At 44.1% G+C, this 25,151-nt stretch overlaps 1 protein-coding gene across 2 annotated transcripts in view; it reads left to right on the forward strand.

Annotated features, from left to right (window-relative positions):
• Positions 1-560: 560 nt before the first annotated feature.
• Positions 561-25,151, forward strand: part of NEURL1 (neuralized E3 ubiquitin protein ligase 1) — a 143,322-nt gene continuing 118,731 nt past the window's right edge. The window contains exon 1 of one of the 2 annotated variants that reach the window (XM_015633719.3): positions 561-737. In XM_015633719.3, coding sequence (XP_015489205.1) covers positions 653-737 — 85 coding nt within the window. In that variant the 5' untranslated portion in view covers positions 561-652. Of the gene's footprint in view, positions 738-5,667; positions 5,725-25,151 lie in introns of those variants that run through there. The other variant, XM_015633723.1, reaches the window with a different exon arrangement.

Below are 25,151 nucleotides of genomic sequence, written 5' to 3' on the forward strand. Positions count from 1 at the left end.
GTGGCTCTGACATGTTTGTACCTATGAGAATCCTAATTGCTTTAGGGCAGTTGCATCCTACCACAGCCAGTCTGCTTGTGTGAGTGTCCATGCGTGATGCAGCTTCTTTGAAGGGCCTGGATTCCAGGGCTCGCCAAAAAGCTTCCTCTCTGGAAGGAGGAGGCTGGGGAAGTGGGTTTAGGACCAGCAGGTGTGAGGCAGGTCCCGGGGTGGCAGTGCAAGGGAATAATGTCCCTGACCCTGCGTTCGCCCCTCGGGGTTTGTGGTCCTGGGCATCTTTGTGCTGGGGGCGGGGGTCGGGAGAGGCTCCGCGCGTCCCCACCTGTCGCGCCAGCGGTGGCACATCTGGGCGGGGCGGCGCGGCCCCCCGGCGGAACAGCTGTGTCTCCATGGCGACGGGCGCGGCGGGGGGGCCGCGGTGCCGCCGCCCCGCCCCGCCGAGCGGAGCCGAGCCGAGCCGAGCGGAGCCGAGCGGGGCCGAGCCGAGCGGAGCGGAGCCGAGCGGGGCCGAGCGGGGCGGGGGGCCCGGCGGGCGGGACCGCGGCTCTCGGCGCCCTCGGAGCCGGCGCTGCCCTCTGCCGTCGCCGCTGCAGCCCCCGGGGAGAGAGACCTTGCGCGGTGCCGCCCGGCCCGGCCCGGCTCGGATGCCGCCATGGGGAGCCGCTTCTCCAGCATCCCCGCGCTGCCCCGCGGCGGCCAGGGCCGCCTGCACCGCGCCCGCCACCACCGCCTCAAAGGTACGGCTCGGTCGGCGCCCCCGGCACCCTGAGCATCCCCCTCAGGATGGGCACGCGCGGTGTCCCGGGGCACCTGAAGGAGCCCGGAGCGGGACGGCTGCTCTGGACACCCCGGGATGGGATGGGCGCTCAGGCAGGGCACAAATCCTGGCTACGTCAGGGACGCCAGTTTGGGATTAGATCCCTAGGTACACATAGCAACCCCGGGCAGGCATCCCAGACGCCTTTGGACAGGCTGTACTCCCCGGGATAGGATGGCTCCATGCCGGGCACCCCGAGCCCTGTCGCGGTGCGAGCCCCTACCCCGATCGCAGCACTGTCACTTCTTCCCCGGCAGTGCCCCATGGGTGGGTGGTGAGTGCGCGGTCTTTCCAGGCAAAGGTACCCTAGGAAAGCAAAGGTCAACAGTTTGGAGAGTAAGACCACCAAGAGTCCCCCGGTGCTTATTGGTGAATGAAGGCTATGCTTTGGTGTCTCTTCTGGGTGTTCCATGAATGTGTGTGTGCATGCGACTGTCAGTCCTATTTAGAGGACGGCAGGGAGTATTTGGGCTTCCTTGTCTAGCTTATATGGCTATTCTGTTCCTCAAAAGGATGCCATCTCTTTTCTGAACTCTTGGGGACCTGTTGGGACCAAATGGGATGGGGGTGATTTCTGTAATGTGGACAGGAGAGCCAAAGGTCTCCTCTATTTCTACTCTTTTTTACCCCCTTTTGCTGTAAGATGGGAGGATGGTAGCAGAAAATAGCCCATCGTTCATGAGCGCAGTTTTCTTGGGCAGCAGTACACACACACTGTGTGTGTTCAGCACTACCTGGGTACCTCCTCTCTAAGGTCATTTTCACAGCCAAAGGCACTGGATGATGAGGGTAGAGGTTGTCACACATCTCTCTGTAAGCAGGGAATGAGGGAAGGTGCTGCTCCAACAGCCATTTCAGTTATAACTTGTTGCAGCTTCCTCTATGTGTTGTAGAATTTGCAGCCACCAGCGTAGATAATACGGATGCTGCTGTTCTCCCTCATTTTTGCTGGGCTTGTGGATACTTCTTTGGCATGGTCTAGAGGAGTGGAAATGGTTAATGATGAGCTGTGCAACCAGTTGTTATGTAGAAGGATTTTCTGATACTCGCACTATTCTGCTTAATCTCTCTGCCCCCTTCCCCTGTTCTTGGGTGATTTGGAGCAGTTGTGTGAGCTGAGGGTGGTTTATCATGGCTGTTCAATGGTCACTGAAATGATGTTAGGAATGCTCATCACTCTGTCATGGACGAAGTCAGTGAGAAACTCAGCCCAGGCAATGGTGATGCTTCAAATTAGACTTGAAAGGACAGGGATGCTGTATCCTAAACAGTGAACCATCATCCTCTGTCAGTGCAAACATGAAGGCACATGCAATGCCGTAGTTGCTGGTAAGCAATTGTAAACTGCCAGGGAGGATTTGTCTCTTTAAGAATCACACTGTCAGCTGGAAGTCTTTCTGGAGCAACCTTAAGCAGATAAGAATTTATAAACTGAAGCCAGAAGGGACACTGCCACTTAATCCATTAACAGTGGCTTACTTGAGATTTGGAGGATACTCTGTATGAATCACCTGATTTTTTTGGGGGAGAAGGGGGGGAGTGGAGTGGCAGTGAGTTGTTTGTTAATGGTACTTTGTTTGTATATTTCTTCCTTTAATTTACATTTTAAATAATTTTCTACCTGTGCTGAGGCAGCAAGCAGAAATACTCTCAAGATTGTAATGCAACAGAGCATTGAAATAATTTTTATTTGGAATAAAGAGTGAACAAGGCTTTGCCTTTGTTGTAAGAACTAAGCAACTGCCAGCGACAATATGTGCCTTTTCTGTCTTTTTTGAAACCAGACTGCCTCAGGTCCTACATTTAAATTCAGAATAAACAAGTCTGATTGCATATGACAGGTTTCTGTAAAATGGACTTGAGGCATAGCAGTGAGAGTATGAATGTCACACAGTTTTGTTACATATCTGCCATTTAACGTTTTGTAAAGTGTATTTTAGTTGAAGATTCTTTCTTCAGTGTCTGGCTTAGTGTTAGGGATACTAAACTTTTATAAATAGGCTACCATCTAATACTTTCTTAGTCTGTGACAACGTCTTCCCAACCTAGTGCTGGCGTGATTAGGGCTCATTCTTGCTTAAGAAGAAGCTATGATTGCATTGTTTCCTAAGGTGGTCTGTGGTCTCTGAATTCAGTCCATGTACCTTACAAGTTCATCTCACCTAAGTAAGAAGTAAGAACTCCGCACATGGTAGAGCTGTCGCCCACTTGTGCTGAATTTTTTTATGTCTTTCTCTTAGTCCTGCTAAAAATGGTCATCTTTAGTTACATAAATCTTCTGAAGACCATGTGATACTTTTGGTGGTGGTGAAGGCATAACACAGAAATCTCACGAAGACTGACACGGCTGGCAGAATATTTGCTTTGCTTTAGATGGTGGTGCAAAAGGAGGAAAGCACACAACTCGATTCTCAGGCTTCAGTTCAAAGCTGCAGTTTTAAAACCAGGTAACTGAAATGGGCAGGTCTTTACAAAGGTACCTGCAAAAGCAAAGCTGGAACCACAGGCTGATGATTTTAGAGTTGCTTTTGAGTAAGGTAATACTTGAAAATCTATTGTGTCCAGCTGTTTATAAAAGCACTTCACATAACTGCTCACTAGGAACCACTAGGCTCGAGCACTTTGGAATTATCTATTCCAAAGCAGTAGGTCATATCTGGATTATGAATCCAGATTTTAGTGCGATGGTTGTGCTGACAGGCTTTGGCTGTTTTGGAGACAGTGAAAACTGAACTCCTCCAGGACTGCAGGTGACCTGATGCCATGATCTATGGATGTGGCTGTTAACTTTGAAGTCCTGGCCAGTGATTGGAAGGAGGTTTTCACTTGGTGATATCATGATGGGGAGGTTGAGGTGAGATTATTTTCTGAATTCCTGTGAGTATTTCCCTTCCCATAACCCAGATGTAGTTTGTCAGGAGTGACAGAAGGTGATCCTTTGTGTACTTTCCTAATGCTGTGCAAAAGATTATGATTATCTGGTAACAATCTCCTTAAGGATGCAGCCAGATAAACTCCAGGAAATTTTTGCTGTCCACCCTCTCTGAAATATGGCTTGTGATAACTATCAAACAAGGTGTGTATGGCTGTTTGGAGGGGAGCCAAGTGAGAAAACTCCAGCTGTATCTAATCTTCTGAATTCTGAGATGAAAAAGATCATCAGTGGCTCTGTGTACTGTTTATTTGCTTGTGTCAGGGTAGTCTGTGTTGAACTGTTCCAACCAAGGAAACTTCTATTATTTCTCAAGAGATGCATCCTCAATTCAACCCGTCTCCCTCCCCCAAGGTTCTTCCAAGATAGTCTATTCAATCTTTTCTACTAACTATTTTTTCTAATCCTGGTGTAGCTCATTAAGTTCCCCTCCTTGCCTCGTGTTACATCTTCCCAGTCTCTGGCTTTTGCATTCCCTCCTTAGGCACTGCTCAATCTTGCTAGAAGTGTTTAACTCTTCCTCCTGTGAGGTGTGGGCTATGTGCCTGGTCTGGGCTGTGGTGTAGTTCCCACATGTGCTGGTCCAGGATGCTAGAAATGAAGTTTTTCTAGTCCTTGGGTCAGAAGTGAGATACAGGACTTTTATGCCATCTCCTTGCTTCATGGACATGTAGCTCTTTATCCTCACTTGTCTTGTGTCCTCAGCTTCAAGAAGGCTTAGCCATTGCTGTAGACAGCAGATCAATATTACATTGTAAAAGCTAAGAAGTATTACTGTCTTCTCTCTTAAATCCTCTCCTCCAGCCTCCTGCTCAGGTTTGGTACTCTTTCCTGAGTCCCTCTTGCCTTGAAAGATAGAATTCCATGGTGAGTGACAGCAAGTGGGATTTCTTCCTATTGATTTTCCCATATGTCAATGCACCTCTGATATTTATGCAAAAGAATGCATGTGCATTCTTATTATTACAGAATTATCTTAGTTTTACAGAAGCAGCCCCAGCTGCCAGGGATCCTCTTTTCAGCAGTGCTGATTACTCATGGGTTCTTCTTTTTTATTTGTATTACAGTGGCATCCGGAGGCTCCCATCAAGATCTTAGTCACTTTGTGCTGGATGTTCCTATGATTGCCTGTACTTATTGCTCATTCATCCAGAAAGCTTTTACTCGTGGGTCTGCGAGATGTCTGTAGGATGGTTTGGGGTTTATACCTTCAGAGTATCACATGAAGCGGTCTGGCACCTCAACAGAACAGTTCTTAGTCCTTTCTTTAGCTGGGCCACCTGCAGTCAGAGTCAGCAGTGGTTTGCTGAAGGGTGTTACCACCTCTGGCTACAGCCCCCAGACTGGCAGCCTGTTGTGCAGCACTTGACCAAGAAGACAGAGGCTTTCCTGCCTTCCCTCGTCCATGGAGGGTACCAGTCAGGATTACAGTATTTGCCTGCATTTCTGCAGTTGCTGTTCCAAACATTATATCCCACTGACACATAAACATGTCAAACTTTTTCCCCATTTCACTGGTGCTTTATAAGCTTCTGAAATACATGTAGAAGATAGTAATCTGGCCGGTGTAGGCATTTCAATAATTGTATATTGTTGAAAGACTGTCCTGCTGCCAGCTTCATTTTGTGCATTCACTAGATAAAACTAAGGGGGGAGTAAAAGGTTATCAGCAGCTGATGGTCACAGGGCTTAGAAGCTGGGGTGCATCACAAGCAGTGCACTGGGGGGGATACCAACAGTGATGCTGTGAGATAACCTCAGCTCCCATTGCTGTCATAATTGGTTCTTCTTTGAAGTATTATATTATTTTCTTCCAGCCTTACAGGGTCTGAAGTTTCATCATTCAAGGCTTTGAAGGATGTGTCCGGCTTCCTGCCCTTCTGCTTTTACTCTGTGCTGGGTATGCTTGTCTCCCTCTGACCTGTCAGTGTGTCTGGGTTGTGGGTATGAAGTTTTTCCTGCCTGAGGTTCTCAGGTTTGTATGACCTTCTCCAAAACACTAGATTTTTTTCCCAAGCTTCTGAACTTTGATTTATTGCATTTAAACTGGCCAAAATTGCTCAGTGTTCCAAACACAGCAATTTTTTAATCTTACTTTTCCTTTCCCATTGTGTGTTTCATGAGGTGATGAAGCCTGTTGGTGAAACAGGTACTGCTACAGCTTTTCACGAATTTCCCAGGACATCTTGTGGTTTCTTGCCCATGGGTGATTCTCTGTATTTCTGAAGTGCAAGTCTACTTCTGAAAACCAGTAAGAACCAAAACATCATATGGATGATTGAGCTAAAAATATTAGTGCCAGGCTCAGTAATTAAATAAAGAAGATTAAGTATTAGAAATTATAAGGGAAGCCAAACAGAGGAAAATAAAGCCATTAATAGATTGTTGTGTAAATGTGTATATTATGTGCAGTTCTGGTTCTTTCCCTTCCAAAATCTCAGAAAATATACAGAAGAACTGTAAAAGATTCAGAGGTGGGTAACAAGGATGGTCATAAGTCTGGATTAATTTCATATCAGGAATGATTGAATAAAGTAGGACTCTTGTCTCTGGAAAGAGAAAAATACAACACTAGAAAACTAGAATGGAAATGACTGGCAAGTAAAGAAGGGGCAGAGCTCCACTGTTCACTGTTTCTTCCAGTACAAGAATTAGAAGGACATCAAATGAACAAAAGGGGACTGTAGCCATTTGCAGTAGGTAGTTGCTCAGTAGAGCTCATTATTGGTGGATGCTAAAATGAGTCCACTTTTAAGGGACATTGGAGGAAGTAATGAAAGAGAAATCCTTTGAAGTCGGTGACAAAAACCACACATTTGCCCTTCTCATTTTGACTTCCCAAGGGTGTCTTCCTAAGGCTACCTGTGTTTAGCTGATAAGGATAGTGCTAAAATGAGAACTTGAAACTTCAGTGAAAGGTGCAGCTGGGTTGTTCAGACATTGCAGTGGTAGATGGAGGGACAGAGCCTGCTCTGGGGTTGGCTGGTTTCCAGCGGGATCCATCCTCTTTATCATGAGCATCCCTGCCTGGTTGTTTACAGGGTGGTTCATTGCCATGTCAGTGTCATACACAGAACATCCAGGTTTTATTTGGGAGGCAGAAAAGATTGTAACTGGGTCCCTGTACAAGCTTTCTTGGATGTGACTGTGTCTCCTGCACACTGTCATTTTGACAAATACAGCTGCTTTTCCATTTGCGGGCTCTTTTTGAGTAAGAGTAAGCAGGCTCTCTCTGCTTCCAATGACCTCCTAATGACAGAAGTCTAAGTAGCCGTGCTTTGTTTTGTTTCTTAGACTGTTGAAACAGCAGGTTTTGTGGATATTCCCATATCTGGGAAGATCTCTAATACAGCGGCTTGAAAGATTTCCGATTTGGCAGCTGTTCTTACCTACTGCTGCTAGGATAATTGCAGGAACCAGCTACTTCTGCATCGCTGAAATTGTTGCCCGTGGCAAGTACATAAGTACATGTTGTTTTACTTACACTGTGTACCTTCACGGTGGCTACTTATTTCAAGCTGGGGATCCACATGTGCTCTGACTTGGTCTTGAAATTTTAGGACATCTGATTAATCCAGTTCTGAGCTGTGTTAGGGAGCGGGATCTGCAATACTTGTGTTTCAGGATTGTCTTCATCTAGAAAGGGTTGATCGAAGATTAACCTTAATCGCAGCAGTGTGCAGGTGCTCAGTGCTGTGCTGTGAGCTGCCAAATCCCAAAGTAGTTTCTCACTTTAATCACAGCACCATGCAGGTGCTCACTTTTGTGCCACAAGTACCAAAGTAGTTTTGGGGATGAGAGCTGAATTTTAACTAAAAGTTAGGGTCTAACAGTGGTTAAAACTTCTGTTGTGAGTGTGATGTATCCATGAGCCTAGGCTACCTTTTGGCCTGGCTAGCCAGGGCATTGCTAAGCTGAGTAGCTGGAGAGAAGACACTTGCATACTTACCCATATTAAGATCTGGGTTGCTGCAAACTGTGGTTAAAATTGAGGTGAGGATAGGTTTTCATCTCCATTTGTTCATGGGCAGCTCAAGGTGATAAGTGTGTTGTTATAAGATGCTATTTGCTAAGTTCATGTTGATACTATTGGTTATTTGGCCTTTCAAGTACAGGATTAAAATAGGATTTTGTTTTAAAATCATAGGGCAGAGGATGCCATGGTGTTATGATGTTTATACAATCCTCCATTAGTCCACCTCAGTTCAACTTTTTGCTGAGGCATAGGGAAGGAATGTCAGCTCTCAGAAAATGGTCTGGTTAAACTGTAGGGCTGTTTTGTGCAAAATTTTGAAAAGTAAATATTAACAGTTCTTTGCCAGCCTCAGAAATAAAATTCCATGGCAGCGTTTTTAGTTTTTTTAGTTTCAAAAAACCCACTTGATGGAAACTTTTTTTTTATAAAACAAACAATAATAACAGTTTAGTAAAATTTTTTTCTAAAGTGTTTACGTTACTTGTGGAGTCTCCCTCCTCTAATGTTCCTTTGTATTCAGTATTTGAGTTTCACACTGATAGCACTGACACTTTCCAGATGTTCCTGCATGGGTGTAGGCACGGATTCCCTATTGAATTAATCTCATATTTTTATGATATGACCACAACGCATCCTATATCTAGGGCCAGTGCTTGGCAAGATCTGTTCATCGAAGCCATGACTGGGGTGCTGTGGAACTAACTGGTGCCACTGTCACTGACAAGCAGTGGGCTGGCAAAGAAGGAGCTTGGCTTCTGAAGAGACAAAGAAGAGATAAGGCAAGCGGATCTAGATACAGAGCTTATTTACCATCCAGGTTCCATATTTTTATCAGAAGTTTAGTTTAAATCTTCTCCTTAGGTGGTATCTCTTTAATATAGCATTAATTGTATCGGTATTACTCATGATTTCTTTGACTTGGGTAAATGGTGCCATTGTGTTTCTAAGTATCTATCTAGCAAGATAATTTTTGTCTGTGATGAATGCCTATTTTTTATACTTAACAAGTATTTACTAGGCAAGAATGGAAGAGATGGTTTCCCATAGAAATATTGAGTCACTGTAGAAGACAGGACACAAATAACTGTAAATGTTGCAAACAGAATCTGTTTCTTACGCGAGTGAGTGAGTGAGTCACTTCAATAGATGTGACAGAAAATGGAAAAGACAAAATGTTCCTTACTAATTGATGATGTTCATCAATTACAGAAAGAGGAGAAGTAGTTTAAATTTACTTTCTTTATTAAAAACGCAGTAAAAACACAATGAAGGACCTGGGTTACCTCTGATGCTAGTATTGGATTTCTACATTCCTAATCCCATTTTTGTATATTATTTAGTGTTCCTGTTTTAATGGTATGACCCCTCAACAATCACATCCTTAACAAGGATGAGATAAAATAAAGGTGCAAAAAGTTCTCCCTAATTAAAACCAGGAACACTTTTATTTTTTACAAGGCTTAGAGTTGAGATGCTAAGAGATAAGTACTGACAGCTGAAAGCTTTGCTTCTCTGCATGAAATCTGCCTTACATTAGTTGTGGAAGAAAGTTCTTACCATCTGCTGGGTAGAGATCATCTGGTGTTCTGTGCATTTCCTCTGGATAGTTGTTCTCAGGCCCTACAGGTGGAGGGCTTAGCAGAGAGGTTAAAAAGTAGCTTCAGGTTTCAGGCAGAAAAGTCATGCAGGTGGGACCTGTCACAGTGAATGCAGAGCTCTGGCTGCTCTTGCCCACACAAAGTGTGTTTGGTGGCTGAGCAGACACTGTCAGTCTCCTGTTGTCAGTCCAACATGAAGCCCAGGAGGAGAAATTACAGAGTGGTGGATGGGAACAGTGACTGAGGCTGAACTCCCAATTTGGAAATTTTAATGCTACATCCCTTATTAATAACCCCACTGCAAAAGAAAAAATGCTCTGCTGCAAATGAAGCTGTGACACAGGGAAGTAGCAGGCAAAATTAAAGTTTTATACTTTCTGTGGTCTTACAATAAAGGTTTTGTGATACACATCCAGCAATGCTGCTATAAATAGTCTCGTTATCTAATCTTCCAGCTCAGCATATGACAGAAGATTACAAGTAAGAAAACAGTTCAGTGTAGCTTTTAGCTGTTTTCCCACTGCTTCCCTTGCCCCTGCTGGAGCATTATTACTGTGTCCCTTGTAATTCATATGGAGACAACATTATTCAGAAGTACAGAATGTCACTAGGAGGAGGAGAGTTCAGAGAAAACCCAGAAGATTTATGACATAGTTTAGATAAGGCCATGGAGGCACTGACATGAAGGAAGTAATGACAATTTGCAGTCCAGCAGCATTTCTGGGGGGGTGCTGAGAACTTCTTCATGCCAACTCCATTGGGTCAGATACAGAGCAGAGCATGCTTTAATAAGGTGTTCTACATGCTTGATTGCAGAGGGAACCCTTTTGCTAATAAATAATCCAGACACACTGAGCTATGTCCACATGGGTCTAGGAGCCGATCCAAAACCAACAGAAAGTCCTTAGAGAATTTCACAGAGGCACAGCTAGCACAGAGAAAACCTCTTTTTCCTTTTGATCTTATTTCTCATGGGAAAAGGAGGAGCTGGTTGGTAGACAGGGAGGTTCCTTTCCTCCCCTCTCTGTGTCTTGCTGGTAATGCAAATCCTCATTTCTAACCTTTCCTTGGAGATTCCCCTGGCCTATTTCATGTGGGGCACCTGAAGCCACTGATGAGCCCTGGGTCCTGGGAAAGATTCCCTGGAGCAGAGGCAGCTGAAAAGGACCTTATGCAGCCTGTGTGTGTGTGAGCACAAACAACCCTTTCCCACATAGGACTGAAGATCACTTTCTGAACTGTCATGGAGTTTTCTTGTGTGACCATAGGAGGAGGCATAAGGGAGTATGGCTTTTGTAGACCTGGAGCTCCATGAATGTTGAACCATCCTCTTTTTGCTATATAAGAGGAGTTAGGGAGACTTTGAGTGTTTGTTCAGACCCCAGCACAGCACCTCACCTTCTGCAGGGTGTCTTCCCCACCATGTGGCTTGGAGGAAACTCTCTACCAGCACTGTGCTGGCTCTTGTCCAGCCACCTCAGAGGAGCATGGTGGTGAGCACACACATGTTCTACAGCCACGGCCAACTGCAGAAGTCTTCTTCTGTACCTTCATCACACCTTCTCACGCAGGAGGTAAAGCAATGATTAAACTTCAGGAACTGAACCTCACCACAGCTGTTGCAGGGAGTGGGGAAAGAGCTTGTGTCATTCCCCCATCCTGAAACAGGCTGACCTGGAGCCTGATACTGCCAGGAAATTCTTTACCAGTCCAGATTCTGGTATTCCATCTTAAATTCCCAGGCATAAGCAATTACAAGCACTGGCAGGTGAAATGCTCTCTGGACATGGGCTTTCTTGTGCTGCAGCCTGTTCAGCAGGAAGGAGTTACCTTCTCGAGATTAGATTATGTAGGCAGATCAAATTTGCTGTTGGAACAGAGATTTTATATATAGTAAAATGCTCCCAGGTGTGCTTTTTAGTAGTGCTTCTGGGCTAAAGCAAGGATTTATTAATAAGAGGCACCCAAACCATATTACACACTGCAGCAGAGCTGGAGCAGGGTGCTTTTGCTCTGATTCAGGGAGATGATTGAATTCAGTGACAGATGCCAGGTATTTATGTCCTTGCCTGGGTTTATCTGCCTGAGTTTATCTTTTAAATTTGAAAGTGTTAAAAGCAAGAGTTATTTTTGGAATAAACATATTAAATAGTGATGGAGAGCTCCATCTGGGTGCTGGTGGGGATGGTATTTTATTGTAACATGTCACTGACCAAAATGTACTGCTCAGACCATCAGAACAGAAAACTGTGGGGGTAATACATTGCTCTAGATTTGCATCAGAATACTGGATCTCAGAGGGCCCAGCAACTTTACTTGTGACATTGCTTGGTATCATGAAGAACACAGTAAAATTATGCTTATTGTATATTTACAATAAATACAATACGTTGTTACACAATTGTAATATTTCCTGTAAAGTTCCAGATAGCTGAATTTCTACATTAATATATATGTGTGTGTGCAGGGGGTGCTATTTGAATTTTATGCTTTTTATCATATTGACAAATGTCCAAACTCTAAAGAAGCTGTTAATTGCCTTGGAAACCATTTCCACCCCACCTCTTGGTTGCTCACTGTCCCTCCTACCAGTAGTCTTTTGAGCTTCTAATTTAATCTGTAACATCACCTAAAATAGCCCCTGGCCTTTATTTTTGTTTACAGCTAATCATTTATAGTTTAAAATTAATTCTATTTTATTATCATCTCCATAATGAGTATTTTACAATTTTATTTAGGGTAAAACAAGTAATTATTATTTAGCTGTATAATCTTTCCGTGGGCCATCTTGAAGCCCTTGAATGGTGACTCTACAGCTGAACCAAGGCTCAGGGTGAGGATGAACAGCTCATAAACTCCAGGCAAGTTGTCGCATTTCCAGTGCCTCTGAGCCATCTTGTGCCTCAAAAATTAATGCTACTTACAAATTGGCTTCTGCCGTGCTCTATCAAATGCTAAGATGCTGTAATTATTTATGACAGTTAAAATCTCCTGATGCATTCAAATAAAAGCCAAACATATAGGGAAAACATGTCTTGTGGAGGAAGGTTGCAGCATGAAAGCTGTCTTGTTTTGACTGCAGGTCACATTGAGGGGCAACCTTGAAATACATGTAAGAGATGGAAACCTAGATGTGCTAGATTTTGGGGGGAAACTCCATTGCTGCTGTCATTGGACTATTTTCAGGTGTTTGGATGATTGAATGACCCAAATATAGTTTAAGCCTGTGACTATTCCATTTTAATAGCAATGCAAATACAGTAGGTGAAGGCTAAGAGCGCTGCATCTAATTTAGCAGTGTTGCTTTAGCAACATCATGCAGGATGCAAATAGTCTCCTTGGTAACACTTCCTAAGTGTCATTAGATAAGCCATGGTTATAAACATGGAAGCAGATCAGAAGGAGAGACATGCTCTTGTGCTGTGCCTTTTTATAGCCCCAGACATCACGATTAGCAGGGCAGCAAGAGGAGAGAGGAAAGCTGTCCTGGGGCTTGTAGCTCTTGTGAGCGTTTGTATGTTGTGGTTTGGAAAGCCACACCAATGGTGATGGGGTTTTCTGACTTGGTTTAAATAAAAACCTTTAAATAAAGGTTTTAAATAAAGGGAGGTGGTTGTTCCTGCCCTGCCTGGTTGTCACAGATATTACATTGTGTCTTCATGCCTCTCCAGCAGATGCAGATTGCAGATGTTAACACTTCTTCCCTCTAGCAGCACATTTGAGTCTTGGTGAGTTTTGAATCTACAGGTTGGGGAGAGGAAAGGAGACCCCAGAGCTTAATGTGAGTGTGACTCCCCCATGTTCACCCTGGAAAGAATGTGGAGGTTGAGGTGATGGTGAAGGATCTGCCTCTGGTTTGGGATTAAGTACAGCATCTGCTTGCCTTCTGCTGATCTTGCCTGTTCCACTGTCACTGCCAGTGGATTACCTCTCCAGAACTGGATTTGGCTTTCTCTGTTGAATTCCAAAGACCCTTTCCTAGGGATCAGCAGCAGAGTACAGATGAAAGTGAGAAATGGGTCTTAATTAGTGCTCAAAACCAGGGCAGCTGTTTCTGCTCTTGGCATTGCCATGTAGAAAAGAGTCATGAATTGAGGCAGAATCCCACTGGTCGATGCCTGAGGAACTCATCCAAGGAATGTGAATGCCTGATGATGTCAACTGGAGCACATGAAAGACAGTGGAAGGAGCCAAGTCCACAAGAACATCAAAACAGGTTTATTCTGGTTTGGGATGAAAGTCTGAAAGAGCAGATGGTGTATTTTATCATGAGCTTGACCCTGTGTTAGTAGAGGCTGACAACTGGTAGACTTCTGCATTGTTTAAAAAAATCCTCTGAAGTGAAGCTAAGACACACCCTTTCAGCAAAACCCCTCCTGATCTGTAACCTTCAGGTCCACCCACAAATCCATCGACTGGAGACTGGTCAGTCCAAGCAACCTCTTTTCATTTCAGTGGTGTGTAGCACTTAGCAATTTAGATACATGGCAGAAGACCTACTGCAATTTCCCCCATTCTAACAGAAAAAGGAATTCAAATATCAATAGTCTCTTTTTACGAGGAAAACTCAGAATAAGCAGAACAACCATCCCCCACAGCCTTCCTTTGCCCCCTAATCCTCTTGGAATTTATCCATCTCCATATCACTCATATCTCGTGGTCTCTGTTGTAAATGTCAAAGCTAATTAATGAGACCTTGGCCCTCTGTGTGTGTAGCTGAGTAACAATCCCAGGTTTGTTTGTGAGATGGGTGCCCTTCCATCTCCCCAGGGAATGTTAGCCCTGCGTGTGACAAGAGGCAAAGTCTGAAACAGCTCTCCACCTCTGTAGTGTTGAAAGATGCAGGTGAAGCCATCCTAAGATGGGTGAGAGAAGTATTTCCTAAAACTTTAAGAGATTAAAGTGAAATTTCTGGTGTTCTCTTACTGAACTGCCCGCATCCCATGGATATAGGCATCCATGGATGGATCCCATCCCATCCCGTGCCATCCAACCCCTATACTGGGCTCCTGAGACCCCAGTGGAAGGCACTTGTGAGATTTCTGCTTTGAGAAGGAGACATTTGAGTCACTGGACCACAGCATGCCATTCTAGTTCTAAGGCCAAACATTGCTACTTATCTGTGCAGCATAACAGCCTTCATGCAGTGGATCCTGGGACTGATGTGAAGGTAAAATTTGGCTCTGCATCCAAATTGTTCTGCAACAGAGGATCTGAGTAGTTGTTCCTCCCCACCATGGTCTGTGGCTTAGTAGGACATGAGAATCTGGACAAATGACTCTGCTAAATTGTAGCTCAGCCCTCAACCTGTCCTTCCCTTTGCTGTATGCAGAATGGAGCTTTTTTCCCCAGGACAACTGTATTCCTGCCACATTTCATTTGGAGTCCTTAACCATTTGTAAGACATACTGTTTTAAACCAGTTTGGGATAGGAAAATTATTTCTGTTGCACAGAGAGGGGTTATAGGTCATACTTCCTGGTGAGAATCAAAAGGCAGGAGGGCTAAGTTTTTTTTATGCATGCCCTCTCATGACACTTCAGGGTCTCCAAGTAAAAATGTATGGGGGGCAAGAACAGACCTAATGCCTCTCCTTGTCGTTGCATAACACACGTGTCTCTGTGGCCCTTCACTGAGTCTGTTTTTGCAAAGCCAAACATTAAACTCTCCGTGATGATTTAGACCTGACTCTAACTTCGTCTAGCTGGAGAGCTGAGTGGCATTTTATACCCAGAGCTACCATAAAATGCAGAACACCATATGGGACATTAGTGCTTTCTCGTTGGTCACAGCCCAGCATGGAGTTCAGCTGGGACTCAGTTTCCATGACAGGCAGGACTGCAGCAGCTCATCCAGGTGTGTGCAGTCATTTTTCACCTCTGGGGTTCTCAGCTGGGTACCCTGATCCTGCCCATCCCCTGCATGGTTGCTGCAGCCACCCTGCAGCCTTGCTGTCAGCCAGTTCAGGCATTTCTGCACTTGTACCATGCTCTCATCCTGAACAGCACTTCTGCATGATGCCAGCTCCTTTTGCATTAGGCAGAAGGAGTGATGCTTTCGTATTCCCTGCAGCACCTGCATGTTCCTTGGAAATCTCCTATTCACACATGGAGCCTACCTCTCTTCCTGGGGCTGATGTGAGTGCAGAGCCCCACAGTGAGGCTGTGAGCCAGAAATCCCTCAGTCTCACTCTGAGCACCCGAGACTGGAGGGCTTGTGCGATTGTACAATTGCAAGCTTCCTCAAATCAGTGTTTCAATACAAGCAAGACAGTTCTGGCTTTTCTGAGCCTTTGTGGGTTTTTTTTGGTGTTTTTTTTTGTTTTGTTTTGTTTTTTGTTTTTTGGTTTTTTTTTTTCATATTAGGAATTAGGAGTTTGACACCTAGCTGTGGCTTCCTAACCCTTAAGGAAATCCCTTCTCTTCTCTCTTGATGGGTTGATGCTGATGTTTTGCCATGCAGCCTTGATTAGAGGTGGGGGAGCAGTGTGGGATCACACAGTGGCTCTGATGAGGGATGCTCAGTCCCACTGGGGCAGTGACAGACATTGCTCCTGTCCCCTGTGCCCTGCCTGCCAGCCAGGCTCCCCCAGGCAGCCACAAAGGGCCAGACATGCTCCTTGCCCACCTCCTGGCAATGGGGGTGGTCAGTAGATGAGGACTGAAGTGTGTCCCCACAACAGGATGGCATCCTGTGCCAAATCAGCCAGGAAACTCTTCTCTCTAGCCTGCCTGTCCCAATCTCTGCCTCTTGCTTTGCTGCCTGTTTCTGTGAAAATGCTCCTTTTCAATTTTCTTCACAAAAAATTAGAATGGACCACAATCAAGAATCCTTCCCAAGTAGCTGGTGCAGCCACAGGGCAGCTCCCACTTTGACACAGAAGTCCCTCATTCAGTATTCAGCTCTGAGGACAGCTGACTTTTGGCCACTCTCTGCTTGCTGAGATAGGGGTATTCTCCGTTGCTTGCTGGGCACTTCCTCTGCAGCTGGGAGCTGCTTTCACAGCATGCAGTGACCTGCTCTGTCTTGACTGTCACCCTTCTCTGTTATTTTTGTTTTAGTGGCTTTCCATGTGCAATGGCATGAATTATTTTTTTATTTGATAAGTATCTTCTTAGCAGAATATTAATAAATATAATTAAGATAGTATTTGGCTCTTGAATAAAAATGTTCATCCTGAAATTGTCTTAATTACACAGCTGCTCCTCTAGAATGAAACTCTCTTTGTTTAAAAGCTTAAATATGGAAAAAGGGACAAAATTTCTTCCTTCAAATAAAAAACCTCCATTTTGCATTTCTGGCTATGTTGGAATCAGTGGCTTCTATATTTTAAGGAAGGGGAGAAATCAAGGGAATAATAATGCTGATTTTTGTTTTAATAATCTACTTGGAGTAAACCATGAACTTGATTGATTGATTGATTGATTGATTATTGAAAGTAAAAAGCTTGAGGATCTTGTATTCTTTGAGTTGGTTCACATGCAATTCCTCCGGTTTTTCAATCTCTGACATCTGGAAACTCAGGCATCCCTAACAGCCAGATGAAATCTATCAGATAAGGCACTTGCTTTTCACCAGCTTCCAGTTTGTGAAGCATAAACCTAGCTTTGACATGAGCCTTAACCTCTTAGTGTTACAACAAAATGTTAAAAAATGCCTCAGACAAGTCTGTGGAGTTAGTTCAGCCTTCTGCAAGGCAGCTGAGAAGTTATGCTCAATTTGCTGTCAATTCTTCTGCTTTAAACATTGCTGCTGTAAACTGTCAGCCTTTCTTGTGAGTACATTCGTGTTTGGAATGATGCAGTAAATCAGATTATAGCTGTCCTTTATTAGCTCTGATGCACAAGATTTCAGCAGTGGAGGTTTGATTCAGAGAAAATGAATGAGGATAGTTAAAGTCAAATATAAATAGAGCTCATTAAAAAACAAACAAACCAGCCTCTGTTTCATTATGTGACTCTTAATTGTACCATGAGTGTAGAGTAGTTCTCATTAAAGTCTCCTGGCAGCCGCCTTCTCTTCATCTCCTTCTGCAAACTCGCCCACAAACTCCTAGGATTTCTTGGGGACATGAACCCAATTTGCACCTTGGAATGGGACACAAAGGGACAAAGCAAGCAAAAGAAGCCTGTGTGCATGTGCACTCAATCAAAAGAGCATAGCCTTGCCAGCCCATCCGCATCTGTGCAGGCTACCACCACTCACCTGGACCTACAACCCCTTTTGTACACTCTGTCGGTGTGCAGCATTGTCCTCACGTGCCTGGGTTAAGCCAGAGGAGCCCTGTGATTTCTGCTCTTCATTTCAGCTGGGGTTTGTGCTGTGGGTGCTGGTGTTGCTGTGGAGCCAGCTCCACGTTCCCCAGGTGCACAGCTGCAGTGGGGTGGGGTCAGCATGAATCCCCAGCTGCTGGAGGAAAACAGCCCCTCTGTGGCCCCTTGCCCACCACAACAAAGCCCAGCATTGCCTATAAAACGAAAATAAGCTCCTTATTGCTGAGTGCAGTCTGTGGGGAGCTGCTGCCATTCCCTCAGCACAGACACAAGAAGAGCTTAGAGTCTGCCTTACACACCCGCCATCCCTGTGTGGGTGGGTTTGTTCATTTCTGGTGGGTTTATAAGTACATATGTTTTGGGGGAAGAGAGAAGATGAAAAAGCAGTGATGGAGTCAGAGCATGGAATAAATCCAGCTTTGGTAACAAAATTCAGTGTATAGCAGCCTGTGCTGAAGAAGGGAAGGTTGCTGAATGGTACAGCCAGTACAATTCAGTAATGTACCATCGACAATTACCTTTAATGAAGCTTCAGCTATTGCCTTAATGAAAAGGACATGCTACCTTTCTGCCATCCTGAGTGTGAAGATAAAGTGAATAGTAAGGTAGAGAAAATAGTGTTGGAAAGGCTACTGGACAGTGTAGCCAGAAGGAAGATGTGTAGTTCTGGAAAAAGAAGCTACTTTTCAAGCAGATTTAAAGCATGTTTTCTTTTAAAAAGAGTCTATAAAAGACTCTGTGAGTCTCATTACTGCTCATGCAGTAGCACAAGTGGGAGAGTAATACTCTTCTTGAGGGAATAAAACTGCAATATCTCTTGAGTAAATCTATTCCCACATGGACGAGCAAGCTCAAAAGCAAACAGCAGCTTTATGCTATTTACGATTGTACTCCTGGATCACATGTGGAGCCTACAGGGGCCCTGGCATTATCAGTTGGATTTTTCTCATGGTTTCCCCCTGAATTTCAATCCCACTGTTATCATAAATTCAGTCCCAGAATTACCAGCACTGGGATCACGAGGTCATCAAGTCCTTGGTATTTTAAAGCAATGCATCAGCTACTCTGCTCCCTGCAAGCTTAACTGGCATGATGCCTGAGTGCCCATCACAAGGGCTCCCACTGTTCCAACTCTATGTGGAAAATAATTCCAAAATTTTAATTAATTTTAATTCATAATCACAGAGCAATTTGGTGTGTGCATATGGAAATCAGTAGACAAGTGCTAGTATTTTTATGTATACATATGTTTTACAAAAAGAGTTGCAGTTTACTCAGAACCTGGGCTGGACTGTGACTGTTTAATTACTGTTCACACAGAAGTAATTTGCAAAGTGTTAATTTCTGAAATCAGTGCACTCCAGTCCAATAAATATTTAATGCTTCCATCTGCCGTTTTTAAGTTGGTTACCAATCCTGCTAGATGCAGTCTGTGAAACAGTTATCTGCTGTTGACATAAAGAATGGTTTTGAGATCCAGCTTTAATGGAAACCTAGAAGAAAGCAGATCTCCTGAACCCAGTTTTGTTCTTGTTATTAGGTTAAATATGAATATGGACAACATTGCTTATAGAGACATGTTTATAGCAGGTAGACCAGTGTAGAATTACATCTTAATTTTATGAGGGAAAATACATTGGGTCTTTCTTAGTAAGACTATGACTGCAGGTCCTAGGTTTGAATTTTGGGAGAAAGCTAGTTGGAGCATGCAGTATCTTTTCCACTGGGAACAGCCTAATAAAGTGAAGGGCGTGGTGGCCATTCCAAAGAGCAAAGAGGAGGTGAAGCCCCCCTCCCTGCCCAGACAGGAGGGAGCTCATGGAGCTGTGCAGGCAGCCAGGGGTCCCATGGGTCGTGGCAGGATCTCAACCTCACTCTCTGCAAAACTGGATGTGGCAAAACCTGTCTTCTTCTGGCTTGTGACAGACTATTTACTGATATTCATGGAGGATTTGGAGCTCTGTGGATGGGAATGGCCTGTGCCAATGCAAATGTCACTGCTCATGGTACAACATAGAGCCCTTGATGATTAGTTCTGCTTTTCTAGTACAATTATGTTTAATTCATATGTTGTTTCATCAAAGTGTCTGTCACTCAGGGCTTGGCCTCATCTTCTTAAATAGCTGGATATAAAATTACAATGTGTTCCTCCAGTGAGACCTTGTTTCCAGCATATCATCACAGCTTTATGATGACACAGGGCTTTCTGTTTAGCTGAATAGATACACTGAATCATCATTTTAAAACATATAAATCTCTTGAGCTTGGATCATTAGACTTGTGCCATTTCCCATACCATGTTACTCTGAATCAGCACAATAAAGAACCTGTGACTTTAGCATTTCATGTTGGGTCAGGGTAGAACAGCAGTATCATTGGCAGTTGCAAATTGCAAAGCACCAAGCAAAACAAGACTGATTTTTTTCAGGAGATGTTCTTTTTTTGAGCCCTTCCCTAGTCTAGTGGTAGCTTCCAGGGGTTATTTGGAAAGCAGTGGACTTGTCTGAATGACCTCATGTCCCTGTGATGCCTAAAGCTCCTGGAGTAGCATTGCTGCCAGCACCAAATGCTTTAAATACCAGATCCCAAAGTGCCCATGTGGGCTGCTCTGGGATGGGTGGAAGCCTGTGCCTGTAAATATGAATCTGTAGTTTAGATAATGGTTTTAGCAATGCATTCAAATTAACACCCAAAGCTATTCCCCATTGTGCCCTTGCATGTGAAAAGACCAATCCAGTCCAAGCTTAATGGCACCCTGATGAAATTGTTTCCTGTAGCTTTATGCTGTGCAGCTGGATGTAATAACTCCAGCTAATGCACCAGGGACATGCTACAGCAAAGTTCTCATTGCACTTATGAGGCTGCTACAGTAGTGTTTGGACAGCTATGGGGATGGGTAGATGTATCACTCAGTCCATAAGACTTCTGGATTGAAAAATTTTGCTGGATTATGGAAGAAGTTTTTGAATTGCTATTGTGATGGGCTCCCCTTGTGTAACCAGGTACTATGGTCTCTCTTTGGCTTTCATGTGGGTGGTGATGTGCCAGAAAAGAAGAAAAAAAGAGAAGCATGGGAAATAATGTTGGAAGCATAATTTGCAGTATTGCTTTGGTACAAGTCTCTATATTTTATTTGAAGATGGCTTTTAAACTTTCTAGGGCAGGTGCTCCATGGTGCTCCATGGTGCTCCATGGTTTGATTAACCAGCATCGAACCTCAGGAAATCCCCAGCAGCTATAAACAAATATTAAATTAAGTAATCTTTTGGCTAATGGTTGTTCCTCTACTGCCAGTAAAGTGGTATCCTGGGCAGTTTTCTTGCTGCTCTTATCCAGTTTCCTGAGGGAGCCAGGACCACTGCAGCAGGTGAAGTGCAGGGGGACAGGAACCATCTCTGTTTGTTACTGTACATTTGGACATGTGCATGGTGGTGGGGCACTCCCAAAGAGCATGAGGCACTTTCTGTCCCCATTATCTCCTTTGCAGCAATCTCTACAGGAGAACAGAGTCTGAACACTGCAGAAATCTGCTCCATAATGTGAGACAGCATGGTCTACTAGTCACAGCGGGGCTTAGTGGAGATAAATCCCTGTACTCGATGTTCCCAGTTCTCCCATGCAGATCTCAAGGCATTTCATCTCTCTGCACCTCAAAATACCTATATGTAGGGATAAAGGAAAGAGAGACTTAGAGATGCATTATTGTTGTTATGGTATAATTCTAACCAGAAACAAGCTGCAGGAAAGAACCAGCAGTTCCCAGCTCCTGCTGCTGTCATCTAGACCCAAATTAGTGACTCAGTGTGAATCCAGAGGAGGTTGGAGATGGTCATTGTTGGGTTTGCTGTGGGCTCCCATTTTACAACGGGTAGCCACTCAAGAAAATATCTTTTGCTGAAAAAACAATTCCTTTCCCCCTCCCACCTTATTTTGAAAAGATAGTTTTCATTTGCATTCATTTGCATTCCTGAATGGACTGCTGTGCCATGCCACGTATCCTTAAGTGAAGGATGGGGCAGGATGGCCTGGCCAGGGAGAGAAGCCAAGCTGTCCGTGTGGAAGAATTGTCTCATGTGGCTTTGCTGAAAGTAAAACTTTGGGGAGATTGCACTGAAGACATGTCTGAACTCAGGGTATGGGTTGTCAAGCTTATTTCCTTATTTTGATGAGCTTTTGAATGGTTTAGGGAAAGTTCTCCTCCTGCTGAGACCTCTTCTGCCCTCTGTGCAAGCAGGTTCCTCCTGGAGATGACAGTGTGTGCATTGATTTGCAGGGCAGTCCCTTGCAGGTTCCTGAAGACTGCTTTCCCAGGGGTGTGATCTACACAGTTTTGTGAAGGAAGAATATATGTGTGCATCAGGGATTCAGCAGGAGGAGCCAACAAGGCAGCCATGTTGTAGTGCTTCCACCCGTGTTTCTCCACCACTGGAACCTCTCTCCCATCTTGCACAGTAGCCGGGCAAGATGCTGCGTTTGTGGACAGTGGGACGCTTGCAAGACAGTACTTTGCCTCTTTGTCATCTCACAGCAGAGGCCTGACTGTGCTGCCTCTGTGAGATTCAATCTAAGAACTTGCTTCCAAAGACCATATTAGTATTCTGCAAAGAAAACAGGAGTGCCTTCTTCATTGAGTCAGCTCAAAGGACTAATGTGGGTTGGCTATTGGAGGAAATAGAATGGCTGCTGAAAAAAAAAAGAAAAAAAAGATTTCAAAAAAACAGACTTATGTTCTGCTTTGAATTATTTAGGTTCAAAAAATAAGTTGGTTTAAATGGGTGGGGGCTGGTTCAGGAGAGCAGTGTTGTAAGAGCCAGCAGCCCCCAGGCCTGCAGGGTGAGATCCCTGCATAGAACTTGACTCCTCTGGTTTCCTACAGGGCAGCCAGCACAGAAAGAACCTTGTAAAAAGAGAAGGAAAGACAAGCTGGGGAATAACAGCACTTCCATAATACTGCACTTTCTGGGTATCAGAGTAATTCTGTGATACAGGAATTTAATAGTACAGATCTGGCTAATAACCATTTTGGTAAATAATAATAAAAGAGCTGTGACAGTTCAGCTGTAGCATGACTAATGTAGTGATTTTATATATTTTGAAGAGAAAAATACACCAGCATAGAAAGTTACTTTCTGCCATTTGTCAGGTGTGCAGATGCCACTGGGTAACATTTGGTCGCATGCAAAGGGACCAGAAACACGCACCTTTGGGTCTGTTTTAAGCTTTGTAAAAATACCCTGTTTCTATGTCCTGAACATCTGTGCTTGATGCATTTCAGCTCCTTCCCATCGTTAGTGTGGGGATTGCCTCTCTAGCAGTCAGGGAGATGGCAGCCCAGGCAATCTGTTTCTCCTTTACTACATTAATAGCATTTGCTAGTGTTAAGAGACCTCTGCAGCTCTGGACAGCAGTAATGGTTAGTGTGGGGTTTTATCTAATGACTAAGAGGAGCTGGAGATAGGTGATAAACCTTGCTAGGCATCAAGTCCTGAATGACAGGGCTTGTCTCTGAGCAGGTGGGAAATGGCAGATTCATTGCTGTACCTTCCTGCACCTCCCCAGGCATACCTTATGGCATTCAAAGGTTGGAATTGTTTTGTTTTGGGTGGAGTTAATTGGAATGGGCTGCTGAGTTAATTGGAATCAATTAGAATGGGCAGCTGAGTTATCTCTTTCAATCTGTATATTGATGCCAGCTCACACTCTTCTTCCTGTCCATCCAATCAGAGAGAAGAGGGAAGAGGAGGCTGCCTGGTGGTGTCCATGTGGCAGAGGTGGGTGTTGAAACTCTGACACCTGGATCTCTCTCCTCAGTGCAGTAACTGCTGAGAAATGCAGCCTTCCACTAACACATTTGATTTGCATTTGCCTCCTCTGGTTGCTGAGGTATCCCACCCCTTTTGTTTCCTGGAGAGACACTGATGTTCTTGTGTGACTAGCTCAGGAAAGGTCTACCTTTAGCAACAAGGAGATATTGGGAGATAATTAATATATCAGGAATAATCAAGATACTTCTTTTAACTGCAAGTATGCAGTTTCTCATCCATAGCCCAGATGAATTACCAGCTGTATTTTCATTTAAATAATGCTTCTTAGGACAAAGAATACAACATGAAGGCTAACTTGGCTCTCATTTACTTGGATGAGAATGGGCTCTGGCTGTCAAAGTGTTAACAGCCAGTGTTGTTGGAGTTTATCTTACAGCAAGCCAGGAGACCCCTCTAGGATTATGGTCCGTGTACTCTGGTGCAGTAAGAAATATACAGGCTCTGCCTTGGACAATGTGTACTCTTTTTAAAATGGTCTCCAATAGATCTTTATGATTTGCCTGTCAAGCTTTTAGTGAGCTCTGAGTTTAAAGAGACAGCTTTAAGTGCCAAAAAATTCAGCTTTATTCTTCTTTCATTTTGGTTGTTGTATTTAAAGCAAAACTAAATTAATTAAAATAGCCACTTAAGTAAGATAATGTTATTTCCAGCTTTCTAAGAAAGTGTTGGAAAGGAAAAGTGAAAACCTTTGCTAGATTTGGCAGCTTCCTTGGAAACTCTATCCCTGTGTGAGAGTGCATTAAAAATAATGTTCTCTGGCAGTTCTTTTGGAGCCTGGAAGATTAAAGGTAGTAACCAACTCTGTATCACAGATATCTTGCATTAAATCAGAAATTACAAATATCTTAGACTTGCTACTCAAACTCATGGGGAGGAAAGTTCCTGGTCACAATTTTAATGATGCTTCAGTATTGCATGTTCTTCCTTTTCCCCAAAGTACCATGATAAGATTTGTGCTTTCAGACGATAGCGCAGGATGAGCCTCACTATGGCTCTCTGGTGGACAGTTCCTGTGAGTTAAGTTTGCTTGAAGCTTCTCTGCTGATGCCTGCTGCTTTAGTCTCTTCAGCTGGGACTTCAGCCAAGTTTGTAAAGCAGAGACAAGGCTCAGCTTCTGAGTTTGGACCTAGCTCTTGAGTTTCCTCCTGGGGTGCCAACCGGCCAAGTGTTGGATACCAACTGTACCATCTCTGCTAATAAATCACAGTCTCAGGTGATAAAAATGTGTTTCTAAATCTAGGATACCAAAGAAAATGGTAGCTGCTATGCAGAGGGAGAATAGATTTATCCTGCCCCACCAGCTGTCAGTAGTTAGAGAAGTGTGCTTTTGGAAAACATCATGGCTTTTTTTCCCTTTATGTCTCTTCCTTTTTGCATAAAGACTTATCCATTGAAAGCTTATCACAGTGCAAGGGTATTAGTAAACTTAAGCTTGTTGACAGTTGGCATTCTGATGCTTGACTGGAGGGAAGCTCTACAACTTAAAAGGGGATTGGAATAATAAACCCCCAAGTGTAACCTATACTTGGGAAATAGTAATGGTTGCTGTTAGCCTGGAGGGTGTTGGGTTTTTCGTGTAGCAGTGAAACAGAGAACTGTATAATTGTGCTGGAGCTTTGTGTCTGGGGTTGTGGCTCCTGTTCTTTTCAGTGTAATGTGTGACCTGAAGAATTGCTTTGCTAAGGACACTGAGCAGTGGTTTACAGGTATCTTAACCTACAAGTTCTCTCT

This window comes from Parus major, chromosome 6, assembly GCF_001522545.3.
Source record: "Parus major isolate Abel chromosome 6, Parus_major1.1, whole genome shotgun sequence".
Classification (NCBI taxonomy): Eukaryota; Metazoa; Chordata; class Aves; order Passeriformes; family Paridae; genus Parus; species Parus major.